The sequence below is a fragment of the Myotis yumanensis genome, unplaced genomic scaffold (genome assembly GCF_028538775.1).
Source record: "Myotis yumanensis isolate MYYU_CA2020_CCGP unplaced genomic scaffold, mMyoYum1.0.hap1 SCAF_5, whole genome shotgun sequence".
Taxonomy (NCBI): Eukaryota; Metazoa; Chordata; class Mammalia; order Chiroptera; family Vespertilionidae; genus Myotis; species Myotis yumanensis.
The window spans coordinates 48,051,553-48,067,928 of NW_027223756.1; the positions used below are offsets into that span (position 1 = coordinate 48,051,553).

The 16,376-nt window shown below is 36.5% G+C and overlaps 1 protein-coding gene across 2 annotated transcripts in view; it reads left to right on the top strand.

The window, feature by feature from the left end:
- The window catches only part of NAA15 (N-alpha-acetyltransferase 15, NatA auxiliary subunit), a 70,908-nt gene that overhangs the window by 14,138 nt on the left and 40,394 nt on the right, over positions 1 to 16,376 (top strand). For both annotated transcript variants that reach the window (XM_070415198.1, XM_070415199.1), the window contains exons 2-6: positions 7,285 to 7,369; positions 10,387 to 10,491; positions 12,685 to 12,842; positions 14,199 to 14,333; positions 15,758 to 15,911. In XM_070415198.1, the coding sequence (XP_070271299.1) occupies positions 7,285 to 7,369; positions 10,387 to 10,491; positions 12,685 to 12,842; positions 14,199 to 14,333; positions 15,758 to 15,911 (637 nt within the window). The remainder of the gene's footprint in view (positions 1 to 7,284; positions 7,370 to 10,386; positions 10,492 to 12,684; positions 12,843 to 14,198; positions 14,334 to 15,757; positions 15,912 to 16,376) is intronic.

Sequence of the window (16,376 nt, forward strand, 5' to 3'; positions counted from 1 at the left end):
GAATGCAACCGTGACCTCCTGGCTCATAGGTCAGTGCTCAACCACGGCGCCATACCAGCCGGGCTATTTCCTATTTTTATTAACTCTGTTTGCTACTAGAGTTTATCCTTGGGCAAGAGCAGGAAATTTGAGGAAAATTTATGAGGTAAACTAAGTTGAATATTTGTTGTTACTTGTTCCATTAAGTCGTGAGACTACTGTCATTTATAATGAGTGACCCATTGTGGTAGTGCTTTTAGGAAAAAAAAAAGAGATCTATTGACATCTATTTCCTTATACACATGCTGATTCTTGATGAGGAGAGTGAATTCTTAGCAGTTATTTGGAGAGATATGCCATTCTGAATTATTTTCATAGGTCACATTAACAGGAGATAATTGGGTTAATGGCATCATGTATAATTTCCATATGGAAGACTGCCAAATTACATTAATTGGGAACATAATCATTAGGAACTGAAGCTTAATTACTGTTCTGAAGTGTGATAAAATAAAAGGCTAAGTGCTGTAGTATTAGCATTTCATTCCAAGAAAGTGGAGTTTAATTTTTAATTTTAATTTGTTAAACTTAATTATTTGGTGGAATTATCCAGTTGATTTATTTTGTGTGTGTGTTTATTTTTCTCACCTTGTTTTTGGCATTTTTATTGCCAAAATTATAATTATATAATACCGAGTAACCAAAGAAAACAAAAGGTGAGGTAACAGTTAAACTTGTCGATTAGAAGATCTGTTAGAAGGTTAAAACTCTTGGGTTTAATAACAATTATGAAAAAAACCCACAATTACGTTAATAAAATTTCAATATGTGGTGGAAAGAGCTTTTAGCTGGGACTTAGAGGGTGTAGACTAGTCCAAATTTTGCCACTAAGTAGTTATGTAGTCTCTGGAAAATTGCTTATTTTCCAAATCTCACCTGTACAATAAAGGTTAAATGTTTTGTGCTTAGTTTACAGGAGTATCATGAAGATTTAATGATATGTTAGTGTGAAATCTCTTTGAAAAAAATGTGTGGCTGTAAACAATGTAAGGTATTTCCAGTAAGACCAATAAAAAAAAACAACTGGAATCCTGAGTATTTTAAGTTCTACTATACAAAATAAAGTCACATTGGTGCATGTCAAGAATATCAATGCCTATGATTTTATATGCTAGTTATGAATTATATTTATACAGGTTCACTTCATACTGTGGGATAGTAGACTGCTGTATAATTTTTGGATTAAAATTTTATTGTTAAAAAGGGAATATAGTTTAATTTTTTTCTTTTTCTAGCTCTCTCCTTTCTACAATGACTTTATATTATTTGTGTTAGTGGTTTTATTTTTTTTTATTTTTTATTTTTTTAGTGGTTTTATTTTTTTTATTTTTATTTTTTTTAAAATTTTTTTTTTTTTAAATATATTTTATTGATTTTCTTACAGAGAGGAAGGGAGAGAGATAGATAGTTAGAAACATCGATGGGAGAGAAACATCGACCAGCTGCCTCCTGCACATCTCCCACGGGAGATGTGCCCGCAACCCAGGTACATGCCCTTGACCGGAATCGAACCCGGGACCTTTCAGTCCGCAGGCCGACGCTCTATCCACTGAGCCAAACCGGTCCTGGCGTAGTGGTTTTATTTTTTAAAAAAATCTTTTTCTTTCTGTTTTAGGCTACTTGACTAGTAGAGAGGTAGTTATAATGGTTAAATGGAATGGCTCTTTTTTTCCTGTCACGTTAGTAGCTATGTTACTTTGGCCAAATTATATAGTGATTTCCCTAGACCTCAGTTATCTCATCTAAAATGAGGATAAAAAGAGTACCTGCCTCACTCCATTGTTAAGATTAAATGAGACAATCAGAAAAATTTTTATTATGGTAATGGAAATGTATATCCACTGGGAAAAATACATTTAAATGACTTTTCCTTATAAAGCATTTAGCACAGTCCCTGACATAGAGTAAACAGGAAGTATTTCATATATTTCTGATGCTTTATATCTAGGATTTACGGATTCTTTTTGATACTCAGCAAAGTACTTAAGATTACAAATGTTTTATTGTCTGAAGTTAGTGTTTGAAACCTGGGCTGTTTGATTCCAAATGCAGTTCTTTTCACAACTTGACTAATTCCTTAAGGTTTTGTTTCTGGTATGTAAAAATTACATCTAAATGTAACCCAAGGATTAGGACACAGTGATGATTCAACCCAGCATGTGCCCTGACCAGGAATCAAACCGTGACTCCTGGTTTATGGATCAACACTCAACCACTGAGCAACACTGGCTGGGCAGGACTTCTTTATATATTCTGGATATAAGATCTTTGTTATACATATTTATTGTATATGTCTTCTGTGGCTTGGCTTTTTAAAAACAATATTTTGATTTTTAAATTTCCTGTTTAAGAGATTCTATCTACCCAACATAATGAAGATATTTAAAAAACATTTTCTTCTAGAAACTTTATTATTTACCTCTCATATTTAGATCTGTGATGCTTTTATAATTTAGTTTTCTATTGTAGAGTCACTGTGACTCTGCTTACCAGTATTTATTTTTTCTCTTAATTCTTCAGTTTGGCTAGTTTCTATTTCTGTGTGTCTTCCATTTTACTGATCTTTTCTTCGATGCCATAATTGTTTTAATTTTATCTGATGAAGTTTTCATTGTACATAATTGTATTTTTCATCTGTAGAAGTACTCTTTGGTTCTGCATTATATTTTTACTGATTTCAGAGAGGAAAGGAGAGGAAGAGATAGCAACATTAATGATGAGAGAGAATCGTTGGTTAGCTGCCTCCTGCATTCGCCCTACTGGGGACAGAACTCACAACCCAGGCATGTGCCCTGACTTGGAATTTAACAGGGATCTCCTGGTTTATAGGTCGACACACTCAACCACTGAGCCACACTGGCTGGGCAATATGTTTATATATATCTATTTTTTAATATTTTTCATTGATTTCAGAGAGGAAGGGAGAGAGAGAGAGAAACAACAGTGATGAGAGAGAATCATTGATTGGCTGCCTCCTGCATGCCCCTACTGGGGATCGAGCCCACAACCCAGGCATGTGCCCTTGACTGGAATTGAACCCAGGACCCTTCAGTCTGCAGGCCGATGCTCTGCAGGCTGACGCTCTATCCACTGAGCCAAACCAGCTAGGGCAGTTTATATTTTTAAATTCATGAGCACATTTATAATAGATGTTTTGTTATCTTCATCTCATAGCTCCATCATTTCTCTCTTTTATTTCTCCTGGTTATGAGTCATGTTTTCCTGTTTCTTAGCTAATCTACTCATTTTTTATTGGGTGTTGGGCATTATGAATTTTACATTGTTTTTGTTGGATTTAACTGTATTTAAAGAGTGTTAGAGCCGAAACCGGTTTGGCTCAGTGGATAGAGCGTCAGCCTGCGGACTGAAAGGTCCCAGGTTTGATTCCGGTCAAGGGCATGTACCTGGGTTGCGGGCACATCCCCAGTAGGAGGTGTGCAGGAGGCAGCTGATCAATGTTTCTCTCTCATCGATGTTTCTAACTTTCTATCTCTCTCCCTTCCTCTCTGTAAAAAATCAATAAAATATATTAAAAAAAAAAAAGAATGTTAGACTTGGTTATAGCAGGCAATGAAGGAACTTATACATCAGTCTGTGGCTTTGTTAGGGTGGGTCTCTAGAGTATACTTATTCCAGGGTTAGTTTTTGTCTTATTACTGAGTAGACTTTTCCACAATATTTAGCTGTTTATTGAAGCTCTATTCTGGCTACTTGGAACTCTCAGTACCATGTGAGTTCTAAGAATTGTTGAACTTACTGCTTTGTTTGGCTTTATGAAGTGTCACCCTACATACGCAAGACTTATCCTATCTAATAAAGAGGGAATATGCTAATTGACCCTAACGCCATTGCAAAGATGGCTGCACCCACAGCCAATAAGGAGGGAACATGCTAATTGCTGGCCTGCCCTCAAAGATGGCAGTGCCCAGTCTCTTCAGCTCCCCAGCTGCCCAGGGCTGGCCCGAGGTGCAGGCAAGCCTTGGATGGCAGCTTCCCAGCCGCCCAGGGCTGGCCCAGAGTTGTAGGCAAGCCTTGGATGGTGGCTGCCCAGTTGCCCAGGGCTGCTCGAGGCTCAGGTAACTGGGGCCTGCTGAGGCTTGTGCTGCTGGCAGTGGCAGCAGCAGAGTTGTGATGGTGGCGTCCCCTTCCCCTGATCGCCGGGTCACCTCCTGCCCCTGAGGGCTCCTGGACTGTGAGAGGGGGCAGGCTGGGCTGAGGGTAATTATTCAGTAATTTGCAAATTGTTGGATCTCTTCCTCTGAATAATTCCATTGTTTTTTGCAGATGTTGTTGGAGTTCAATCTTTGTCTCTTCAACTTTGTGGACTGTCTTGCTTTGCTTGGGATTATTCTTGTGCTGTGATCTATAAAGCAGTGGCATTTCTAAGCTCATCATGATTTTTTAAAAAAACATTTTTATTTTAATATATTTTATTGAATTTTTACAGAAAGGAAGGGAGAGGGATAGAGAGTTAGAAACATCGATGAGAGAGAAACATTGATCAGCTGCCTCCTGGGGATGTGCCCGCAACCAAGGTACATGCCCTTGACTGGAATCGAACCTGGGACCCTTGAGTCCTCAGGCTGATGCTCTATCCACTGAGCCAAACTGGTTAGGGCCTCATCATGATTTTATTCCCCCATCTCATGTGGTTCACAATCCAGCCCTGCCTGTTGTTCAGTGTCTGACAACAGTTATTTCATACTAGAGGCCCGGTGCACTAATTTGTGCACCGGTGGTGTCCCTCGGCCAGACCTGCGCCCTCTCGCAATCTGGGACCCCTTGGGGGATGTGTGACTGTTGGTTTCAGCCCAATCCCTGCAGGCCAGGCTGAGGGACCCCACCAGTGCATGAATCTATGCACTGGGCCTCTATTATGCATATAAGATCTTTGGTTAATCTCTTTCTGCCCTCTGCCCTCCCCCCTTCCCTCTGAGATTCATCAGTCTGTTCCATGTTTCCATGCCTGTGTGTTGAGCCTCTGTCCCTGGTGGTCAGTGCATGTCATATAGCTCCTGGTCGAATGGTCGCTTAGGCTATTTATTTTGTCCAGTTTTTTTTGTTGGAGAAGGGAAGTTCAGCCTCACCCATCACGGCCAAAAGTGGTAGTTCTCTTAATACATTTTTACAGAAATAAGTTTTCAGAAAGCTAATTAAGGGTTTTAAGAGTAGTGCACTTAAACTGTGTGCTGTATGTATGTTTTTCCTGGAAAACGGTGACAAATGAAGCAACCCTTTTACCTAGCCTAGTCTTTACAATATCATAGCTTCCTTTAATGCTTTTTACTGTTATTGTTATAATTATACCAGAGGCCTGGTTCATGGATTTGTGCACTGGTGGGGTCCCTCGGCATGGCCAGCAGGGATCTGGCCGAAACGGGCAGTCCAATGCCGCCTGCCACTCCTGCTCATCCCAGCCCCGCTGTGCCTGCCCCGGGCTCACACCTAGTCAGTCCCAATTGGGAGAGGCTCGCACCGCCAAAGCGATGCTTGCCAGCCATGAGCCCTGCGTCTGACACTCATCCGTTAGCTGAGCCCGATGCTCCCACTGTGGGAGCGCACTGAACACCAGGGGGAAGCTCCTGCATTGAGCATCTTCTCCCTGGTGGTCAGTGTGCGTTGTAGCGACTGGTCGTTCAGTCACTTAGGCTTTTATAGATATAAAAACGTTATTTTTTTCCAATTTTTTTAAATCTTTAATTTCTTTATTGGTTAAGGTATTACAAATGTGTCCTCATCCCCCCATTAACCCCCAACTCCCCCCCCCCCCCCCCCCCCCACACACACACACACTCATGCTCTCATCCCCCTCTTGTCCGTGTCCATTGGTTTGGCTTATATGCATGCATACAAGTCCTTTAGTTGATCTCTTCCCCTTACCCCCACCCTTCCCTACTTTCCCTCTGGGGATTGATAGTCTGATCGCTGTTTCTCTGTCTTTGGATCTGTCCCTGTTCATCAGTCTGTGTTCTCTATATTCCACAAATGAGTGAGATCATGTGGTATTTATCTTTCTCTGACTGGCTTATTTCACTAAGCATAATGCTCTCCAGTTCCATCCATGCTGTTGCAAATGGTAAGAACTCCTTTTTAACCGCAGCATAGTATTCCATTGTGTAGATGTACCACAGTTTTTTAATCCACTCATCTGCTGATGGGTGCTTAGGCTGTTTCCAAATCTTAGCTATGGTGAATTGAGCTGCTATGAACATAGGGGTGCATATATCCTTTCTGATTGGTGTTTCTGGCTTCTTGGGATATATTCCTAGAAGTGGGATCACTGGGTCGAATGGGAGTTCCATGAAAAACGTTATTTTTAAGCTTTCTGTTAAGTAAATAGGAACACTAAGTTTAGTTGCTTAGTCTTGTGTTTCTTTGATTACATACATTTGGTAGTAACTCCCAAGTTACAGTTTTTGTTCTCCCCTTCCTCTTATCCCCCAGGTCATTCAGACTGCTGAGTGCTGAGTTGATTGTGGGAGGGGCAGAGAGTTAGGAAGCAATTGCAGAAAAACTGGGACTGATGGACCTACTAGATCAGGGGTGGGGAACCTCTGGCCTGTGGATTCATTTGGTCTGGCCCTCCCAAGGAATTAGGGGTGAGATAATTAAATGTTTGACCAAATATAGCAGGCTAATTTTTAAGTTGATAATTTTGTATGGCCCATGAATGATGTTATAAATATCCAAATGGCCCTTGACAGAAAAAAAATTTTCCCACTCCTTTATTAGAGGATGGAAGTATGAGGGAAAGAAAGGAACAAGGATAATTAGGTTTTTTTCATCGTCATCTGGTTGGATGAATTGAGGGGAAGATATGTACTGAGATGGAAAAGACTTGGTGAAAAATAGATTTTGGGGTGAAATCAGTTGTGTTTTGGATATATTAAGTTGAGATGTTAAACAACAAATAATATGGTGAGTACATAGTTGGTATAGAACAACTCTATAGTTGGCTGTAGTATTGAGCTGTAGGCAATTGGTTTCTTGATGCTACATGTAAAAAGTTACTACATATTCTATCATTTTGTCATCTTTTGCATTAACTATCCCCTTTTTTTTTAAAATCTATATTCTGTCCTTTTATTTTCTGTATTTGAACCTTCTGTATTTTTTTACTGGGATTTAAAAGAATATGGAAATAATCTTTGATTATCCTATTGTGTGTAACAGAATAAAAAATTTAGCATCGAATTTAAACTTTTTGCATTTCTTGCTAAACTTAATTTTTTTTTTTTTTAACAGAGATGTTATGAGCATAAACAGTATAGAAATGGGTTGAAATTCTGTAAACAAATCCTCTCTAATCCCAAATTTGCAGAGCATGGAGGTAAGTGTAAATACTATATACTTACTTGTGAGTATGAATAGATAAGGCTTTGCTTACTTGTCTGGCTTCCTTTATTTGGGTTCTTTCACTTCCTAATGCCTTAAATAATTTCCAGAGAGAATGGACTTTCTTATCCTTGACGTCTGTTTTTTGAGTTTAGTGTCAAGAAAATGATACACACATTTTACTTGAGTTCTGACATACCTATTTTAAGACTAAGCATGGAGGGGAGGCAGAAGCACCTAGTAGAATAAATATGTTTATTTAAGTTGAATCAGTAAATTTATTTAAGATGTTAAAAGAAAAATTTGCTTTAGAATTTTGAAGTGGGGAATTTTATTCCTTATAATAACTTACTCAGAAAGTGCCCATTTGGTCCCAGAGTCTTTTTATTTAGCATTATATCTTAATTAGTTTTTTCAAACAGTCATATTTAATGCATGATTTGTATATTGTAATCTTCTGAAAGTTTTTTTGCCTTTTAGCTTTTGCCTATGTGAGGGTAGAAGATTGGGCAGTGAGATGTTTGTAGAGTAAGGGAAGAGTGTTTAGCTAAACTTGTGATGAGGCAAGGGAAAAATAAGCATAGGTCAGAGTTGTATAGTTAGGAAACATGGCTCTTTGGTAGTTAATTTGATAGTGTTCTCACTATTGGAGAGAGTAATAGTTTTCTATTAGCTTTACTTTATTAAAATAATAGCACTGATTTTCTTTTCTTTTTTTTTAATCCTCACCCAAGAATATTTTTCCATTGATTTTAGAGAGAGGGAATACAGAGAGAAACATCAATGTGAGAGAAACACATCAATTGGTTGCCTCCTGCATGCGCTCTGACCAGGGCCCGGGCCCAGGATGAGCCTGCAACGAAGGCATGTGCTCTTGACTGGAATCAAACCCGGGGACCCTTGGGTCCGCAGGACGATGCTCTGTCCACTGAGCCAAACCAGCTAGGGCTAACACTTTTTTAATGTTGTTAAAAATATTTTTTGCTGGCCAGCTGGATATTAGGTTGTTTATATTTGTTTCTAAAGTATGAATACTGGTCATATAACTTTAGTAATGTAATGATAGAATTTCAGTATAGCAGAGACCAAAGTTCATTCTTTTAAAGTGCAGTTTCTCATATTTATTTATTTATTTTTAAATATATTTCTTTATTGATTTCAGAGAGGAAGGGAGAGGGAGAGAGAGATAGAAACATCAATGATGAGAGAGAATCATTGATTGGCTGCCTCCATTATGCCCCCCACTGAGGATTGAGCCCACAACCTGGGCATGTGCCCTTGGCCGGAATTGAACCTGGGACCTTTCAGTCCACAGGCTTACGCTCTATCCACTGAGTCAAACTGGCTAGGGCTAGTTTCTCATATTTTTACATATCTGAAATTAGGTTGCATATTAAGGATCATAATCTAATGGAAAATATTTTTTAACAGTACATAAAATGATGGTTTGTCTTAAACGTAATGGCATCCTGGGGTTCCATTAATTAAGGAACTTAAAGATGTTTGGTAAAGCTTGTAAGAATATATTTTACTTGTTTGATAACAAAGGGTTACTTTTTACAGTACCGTGCCAAATATATTTGTTTGCTTTCTTTTCATTTATACACGAGGCCCGGTGCACGAAATTTGTGCACTCAGTGGGAGGGGGATCTCTCAGCCCGGCCTGAGCCCTCTCGCAGTCTGGGAGCCCTTGGGGGATGTCCAACTAACAGGCCCGCTCCCCAACAGTCGGACATCCTTAGTGCTGCCACGGAGGCAGGAGAGGCTCCCGCCACCGCCACTCCGCTTGCCAGCCATGAGCCCTGCTTCTGGCTGAATAGCCCTTCCTCTCTGGGAGCGCACTGACCACCAGAGAGCAACTCCTGCATTGAGCGTCTGCCCCCCTGGTGGTCAGTGCATGTTATAGCGACTGGTCATTCCACTTTTTGGGTACTTTGCATATTAGCCTTTTGTTATATAGGATGATTTATAACAATTTAGTACATGATTTCTCCCCTCTTTTTTGCTTTTATTTCTTTATCTGTACTTACCTATAAATGTTTTTTTTCCTTTGAACCATATTATCTTTTATTCCTACATAATTTTTCTATAAATTCTAAATTTTAGTCCTAAAAGTTAGACAAATACATTATAATGAATATTTTTATTCTTTTGTACATCATAAAATATATATTATAAAATTAAAAATATTTTTTTGCCTTTTCTAAAAAATTAATGTTGCCCTCAACTTCCTCTTTTATCTATTTTATTTTTTTGTTAATCCTCACCTTAGGATATTTTACCATTGATTTTTAGAGAGAGTGAATGAAGGGGAAGAGACAGAGAGAAACACATGCCTTGGTTGCCTCCCACACACACACCCCTACTGGGGTCAGGACCTGGGACACTTCAGTCCGCAGGCTGACTCTGTATCCACTGAGCCAAACCGGCTTGGGCTCAGGTCCCTCTTTTAATCTGTTCATTGTGAGTGACACGAGTCTGATATCTTCTTTTACTTGTATATTTAATAATATCCTAAGGAATCATTGTAGAAGAATGAAATTTATGCATATCAGAAATGTGTATGTATATAATTTATGTGTATATTTTAATCATTGAGCAATGATTTTAATCTCTGTAATTTGGGTTCAAAGAAGTAAAGTCTGTTTTGCGGTAAAGTTTTTTCATACTTTAAAGGAATAATTATATAAGGTCATTCTATAGAACCTCCCTGAAGAATAGTAATAGAGCTGTTGTATCTTGTTAGCATCTGAATTTCCAGATATTAATGAATTTTGTACCTTTCATCTAAAAAAATAAATCTAGGGAGGCCTAGAGTATAGAAATGTGGTTTAACTTTGGTTTGTTGATTTTTAAAATATTTTAATTCTGTGCAAACCTGGAAAATTTTCTAATAATCTTCAGTTCTTAGGGTAATGTAACATTTGTCTTTGAGGTTATGGTTATCTTTTTTGTTGTTAACTATTTTAAATGTTTAATTCCTTTTTCCTACTTTTTCTTATTTTTTAATAGAAACTCTGGCTATGAAAGGATTAACATTGAACTGTTTGGGTAAAAAGGAAGAAGCTTATGAATTGGTTCGTAGAGGTTTGAGAAATGACTTGAAGAGTCATGTGTGTATCCTTTTTGAGATATATATAAAGATTGGATTGGGGTATCTTGAGCTAAGGTAGTAGTTTGGGAATCAGCAGTTTTATATTCTTCTTACCATGTAACTCCAGAGGAGTAGCAACTGCCTTCATTCAGGGAACACTTTTACATATCTACCATGTTCTAATCTAATGCATCTATTTACAGATTAATGGACTTGCCTTTTTAAAGTATCTATGAAAACTCTTCCCATGCTTCAAAAAGAAGGCACTCTGCAGACCTTGTCATGATCATAAATTAAAGAAGGGTGTACACTAAGGAATATTAGAAGCCATATAGTGCACTGTTTAAGAGCACAGGTTTAGGAGTATACTTCACTTAGGTTTGAATCCCAGCTCAGCTTCTTTCTGGTTGTGATCTTAGGGCTTAGTTTCCTCATGCGTAAAATGAGGGTAATCAGAACCAACTCACTGTGGTGGTGTAAAGATTAATGATGCTTAACAAAGTCCCTGATAATGCTAATTACTATGCTATATAAATTTTATCTTAGTAAGGAAATATGACGGTAGCAGTAAGTACAAATGTCTGAGGGAAGATACAGGGAAAGATTGTGGGTTGCTATTTATTAAGTAGTTTTTAAACAAATATTTTCTTGCCTAATTTGTGGGCAAACACAATTTTAAGTGCTAAAACACTTAGCAGATTTTAAAATGTTTACCAGGCCCTTGGCATAGTACAAATTAAGAAATGAAAGGGTATTAATTCAGAAGCATATACAGAACATTTCTGAGTATTACATGAAATATTAGTGCATGTTAAAAAATTATCACTATTCCAGTAAAAAAAAAAAAAAGTGAGTTGGGAATAACCAGAAACTAAAAAGGTAAGCGAGTATTAATTAATCAGATTGTTGTAGATATCTTTTTATCATTTTTAATAATTGCATAGTGTTCTATATGTTATTTGCCATGGTTTATATAATTGGGTTCCTCTTGATGGACATAAGACTCCTTGAGGGTAAATTTTTAGGAGGTGGAGATTCGAGGCAGTTAAAAGGTGTTACAGTGCTCAAGAGGTGATTGAAATGGGGAGGAATGAGAAGGTAGATAATGGGGCAGATTATAAAGAGTAGTGTGTTTTAGCCTTTTCAAAACCATGTTCTAACCAACAGAAGATTTTGTTAAGCCTTACTTTGTCATTCATATTATGAAAAGATTATTTTTCAAGTAAAATTTTATGTTAAATATATATTTTTAGTTAAACATGCCACCCTAGGTATTCTATATTTTACTGTTCTTGAGAATCCCTGCTGTATAAGTTATTAAATTAAAATTTTTGAACCTGATCTGAAAGAGAAACTTCTGTAAATTTCTAGAAAGGGGAGTGGATTTTTTCCCTTTTGATTATGTCTGTGTTAGAAAGGTTACTTTGGCAGGAGAGAATAAAAGCAGAACTGAAGGTGGGAGAATGGTGATTGTCGTAGTAATTAAGATCTAAAGTGAAAAGTACCTGTGTTAGGATAGTGGAAATACATATTTTCCCCCTTTATTCCATTTTTTTTTTTTTTTACAACATGTAATTTTGCTTATATATGTCTCTTATTAGACTCTTAAGTTCTTTGCATGCAGGAGACTGCCCTTTTGGGTCATCTACCACCCTAATTATTAAGACATTTTAATAAATGTGGAATGAAGATCTTTATTTTATATGTGGTTGATTTTTAGGAACTTTGTTCTGCACTAAGGATTCTCTCCTGAGGACCTTGTTAGCTAAAGAAAATAAAATATACATCATTTAAAATAATTGTATGTTGTGGATACCCATTCCCTCTTTTTTCTTTAAATATTAGCTAGTATTTATTGAGCATTTGATGCCAGCCAGTGAGCACTTTATATGTGTTATTCCAATTAGTCACCAAACTAATGCTTCACTTTATAGACTTTCTATTTACATTTTATAATTGAGGAAACATGGCCAGATTAAATAACTTATCAAAGGTCATAGAGCTAACAAGGCAGGCTAGACCCGTTTGCTCTGGTTTGAAAAGCGGTACTGTTTTCCATTGTATTAAACTATTGTATCTTTATATTATCTCCTTTTTATTTAATGCTTGTAATTTTATAAATAGCTATAGTTCTCTGAGTTTCCTGGGGATATTATTGGAATACTATCTCTTGACTTAACTAAGTCCTTTAGTTGTATCCTTAACTAAATCTTTAGGTTGGCATGTTTATGGCCTTCTCCAGAGGTCAGACAAGAAATATGATGAAGCTATTAAGTGTTACAGAAATGCGCTAAAATGGGATAAAGACAATCTTCAAATCTTAAGGGACCTTTCTTTACTACAGATTCAAATGCGAGATCTTGAGGGTTACAGGGTAAGTAAAATAAAGAATTTTTTATTCTAGGAGAAAATATTGTTAAAATATAAACCTTTTTTGAGTACTTTCTGATAATAAAATTTTCCATTTTTAAAAAGAATTTAATTAAATCTTACACCTTCCCTCAGTAGTGATTGTGTTTATGACTGGACTATTCAGATTTTAAAAATAAATTTTTTACTATGAGGCAGTTAGATTACTCTATAGGATTTAGTTAATCAATTCAGTAAAAATTAACAATATTCCTCAAATAGGCAATGCCTTTGTCTGCTATTAACATTTAAATATTAGTTGTTACATTTTTCTGGGAAACAAATTTTTTTGTTTATTTTTACCCTCGTTGAAACTAATATTCTGTCTTTGTAGCTACATTTTAATTCTCTCTCTTTAAAAAATATATATTTTATTGATTTTTTACGGAGAGGAAGGGAGAGGGATAGAGAGTTTTAGAAAAACCGATGAGAGAAATATCGATCAGCTGCCTCCTGCACAACCCCCACTGGGGATGTGACCGCAACCAAAGTATATGCCCTTTACTGGAATCGAACCTGGGGCCCTTCAGCCCCTAGGCTGACGCTCTATCCACTGAGCCAAACCGGTCAGGGCTACATTTTAATTCTTAAACATTCTATTAAATTAGATGATTGCGTTTCTCTCTTTTTTCTCATGTAGTACCTGCTGAGTTATTTTTTATAGATCTTAATTCAGTAGTTGTGCATTGTATTTTTTTAAAAATGTTTTTCCTTTGTACTATCTTTTCCATCCTGTCTTTTCTTAGAGATAATAAATCAGAAAATAATGATGTGTACCTAGTTATAACTTTTTAAAAAGATTACAAGATTACCTTGGAGGCTTCATTGTACTTTTTTTTTAGTCCTCACCTGGGAATATGTGTTTTTAAATTGACTTTAGAGATAAAAAGGAAGAGAGAGGGAGGAAGGGAGGAGAAAGAGAAGGAGGGGAGGAGAGAAAGGGAGAGAGGGAGGGAGGGAGAGAGAGAGAGAGAAAAAAAACATCAATTAGTTGCCTCCTTTATGCACCCAGATCGGAGATTGAACCTGCAACCTGGGTATGTGCCCTGACTGGGAATTGAACCTGCGAACTTTCTGTACACTGGACAATACTCCAACCAGCTGAGCCACACAGGCTAGGGCTTCATTGTGCTTTTTAGGAAAATATTTTTTTGCTCCTGTAATGCTATACAGTATGGATATATGAAACTGTTTTCTGATATTATTCCCTGCATTGTGTTGCAAATTGCTCAGTGTTGTGGGGGAATTAATATGATCTTTTTAAGGAGCATATGCTTTCACTGTAAACCTAAGAAAAAGTTTTTTCTCCCCTGCCTTAAAGGAAACAAGATATCAATTACTTCAGCTTCGACCTGCCCAGAGAGCATCATGGATTGGTTACGCTATTGCTTACCACTTATTAGAAGATTATGAAATGGCAGCAAAGATTTTAGAAGAGTTTAGGAAAACACAACAGGTAACACTTAGAAGCCAGACCTAGTAAACTAGGTCCAATTCTAAATGTAACTAAAAGAAAGAAGTGTACCAGAAGAGTATGCAAAGAACTTCCTAGAGGAGTTCACACACATTACTAACTTAATATTTGATACATTTACCTTATAATCTCTATATCTATTTATCTGTTTACAGTTTCTTCTAAAAACATTTGTATTTGCAGACACAATGCTCTTTGACTCCTAAATGTTTCCGTGTGGTATTTCCTAAGAATAACTCTGTAGTTGTGAACTCTATAGGATAGTACTGTGTAGAGTATTTAAAAATTAGGAAACTTAACATTGATAGACTATCTAATCTCTAGCCCATTTATCAATTGTCTATATCCTTTCTAGATTTTTTTTCCTATTTCAGGATCTAGTTTAGAATCATACCTTACATTTGCTTATTATCATTTCTCTTTGGTCTCTTTTAATCTTTGGAAGTTTTGAAGACTTCCTTTGTACTTCATGACATTGATATTTCTGAAGAATATAGGGTAGTGATTTTTGTAGAATGTCCATCCATTTGGATTTGTTTGGTGGTTCCTCATAATTAGTTATAGTTATGTATTTTTGGCAGGAAACCACAGAGTGTTGTTGAGCCCTTCTCAACTCATCACACTAAGAGGCACATAATGTCTGTCTGTTCCATTTGATCACTTGGATAAGGTGGTATCTATTAGGTTTCTTCACTATAAACTTATTTTTTCTTTGTTATTTTTTTCTCTTGGTGTTAAAACACAATTCGAGACTTTATGGGTAGCCTGTTCATCAAATTTTACATTTATCCACTGGTTTTAGCATTTATCGATTATGATTCTTGCTTGAATCAACTATTTCAGTGATAGTTGCAAAGTGGTGATTATCTCTTATTCTTCTAGATTTATTTATTTATTTTATTTTTATTTTTTTAAAATCTATTTTATTGGTTTTTCACAGAGAGGAAGGGAGAGGGATAGAGAGCTAGAAACATTGATGAGAGAGAAACATCAATCAGCTGCCTCCTCCACACTCCCCACTGGGGATGTGCCCGCAACCAAGGTACATGCCCTTGACCGGAATCGAACCTGGGACCCTTGAGTCCGCAGGCTGACGCTCTATCCACTGAGCCAAACCGGTTAGGGCTAGATTTATTATTTGACATTCTGCTATTAAGTAAGAGCTTTCCTTTCCCCTTATTTATTTATTATATGTAAGGACTTAGGGATTCTTAGTCAGTGGGTTATAAGTTAATACTGTCATTATTACTTAATTGTTCCCTAGACAGATATTTACTAATTTAAGAAAATTAGTTTTATCAATCAGATTGTGTCCTTAGACTTCTTGTATGTATTTGAGTGTATAAACAGTTTTCTAATATGAAAACAAAATTCTTAACTGTTAATATTCCTTATATCCATAATAGACATCCCCTGATAAAGTGGATTATGAATATAGTGAGCTCCTTTTATATCAGAATCAAGTTCTTCGGGAAGCAGGTCTCTATAGAGAAGCCCTGGAACACCTTTGTACCTATGAAAAGCAGATTTGTGATAAACTTGCTGTAGAAGAAACCAAAGGTATTTTTTTTTTAAAGAATATCATTTATTCTAGCATTTAATTATGACAAGGAGCAAGGTTAAAAATTTAGTTGCTATTGAAAATTGCATGTAATTCAACTTTTTGATGATAGAAAACCTGTTTGAATAATTTTTAACCTGGGAAAATTACATTTAAACAATGAATATTGTTATAGGTAAAAAAATGTTGAACAATAAAAATTATTGAATGAAGTGACTCAAAATATTTTTTCTTTAAATAACGTATTTTTTATCTTAAAATATAGGGTGTTGATTAAAAAAAATAGGATGTAATTGCTTAATTTTATATAACATAGGATTAAATTTCTTAGAAATATCTTATTAGCAGAACAGGATGTGTACACCAGATTTCTTATAGAGCTATATCAGTTTTTACTAAAGTATATATGGGACATTCCTGAAGTTCTTTATAGTTTATCTGGATATAGAAAGAACATGAATTGA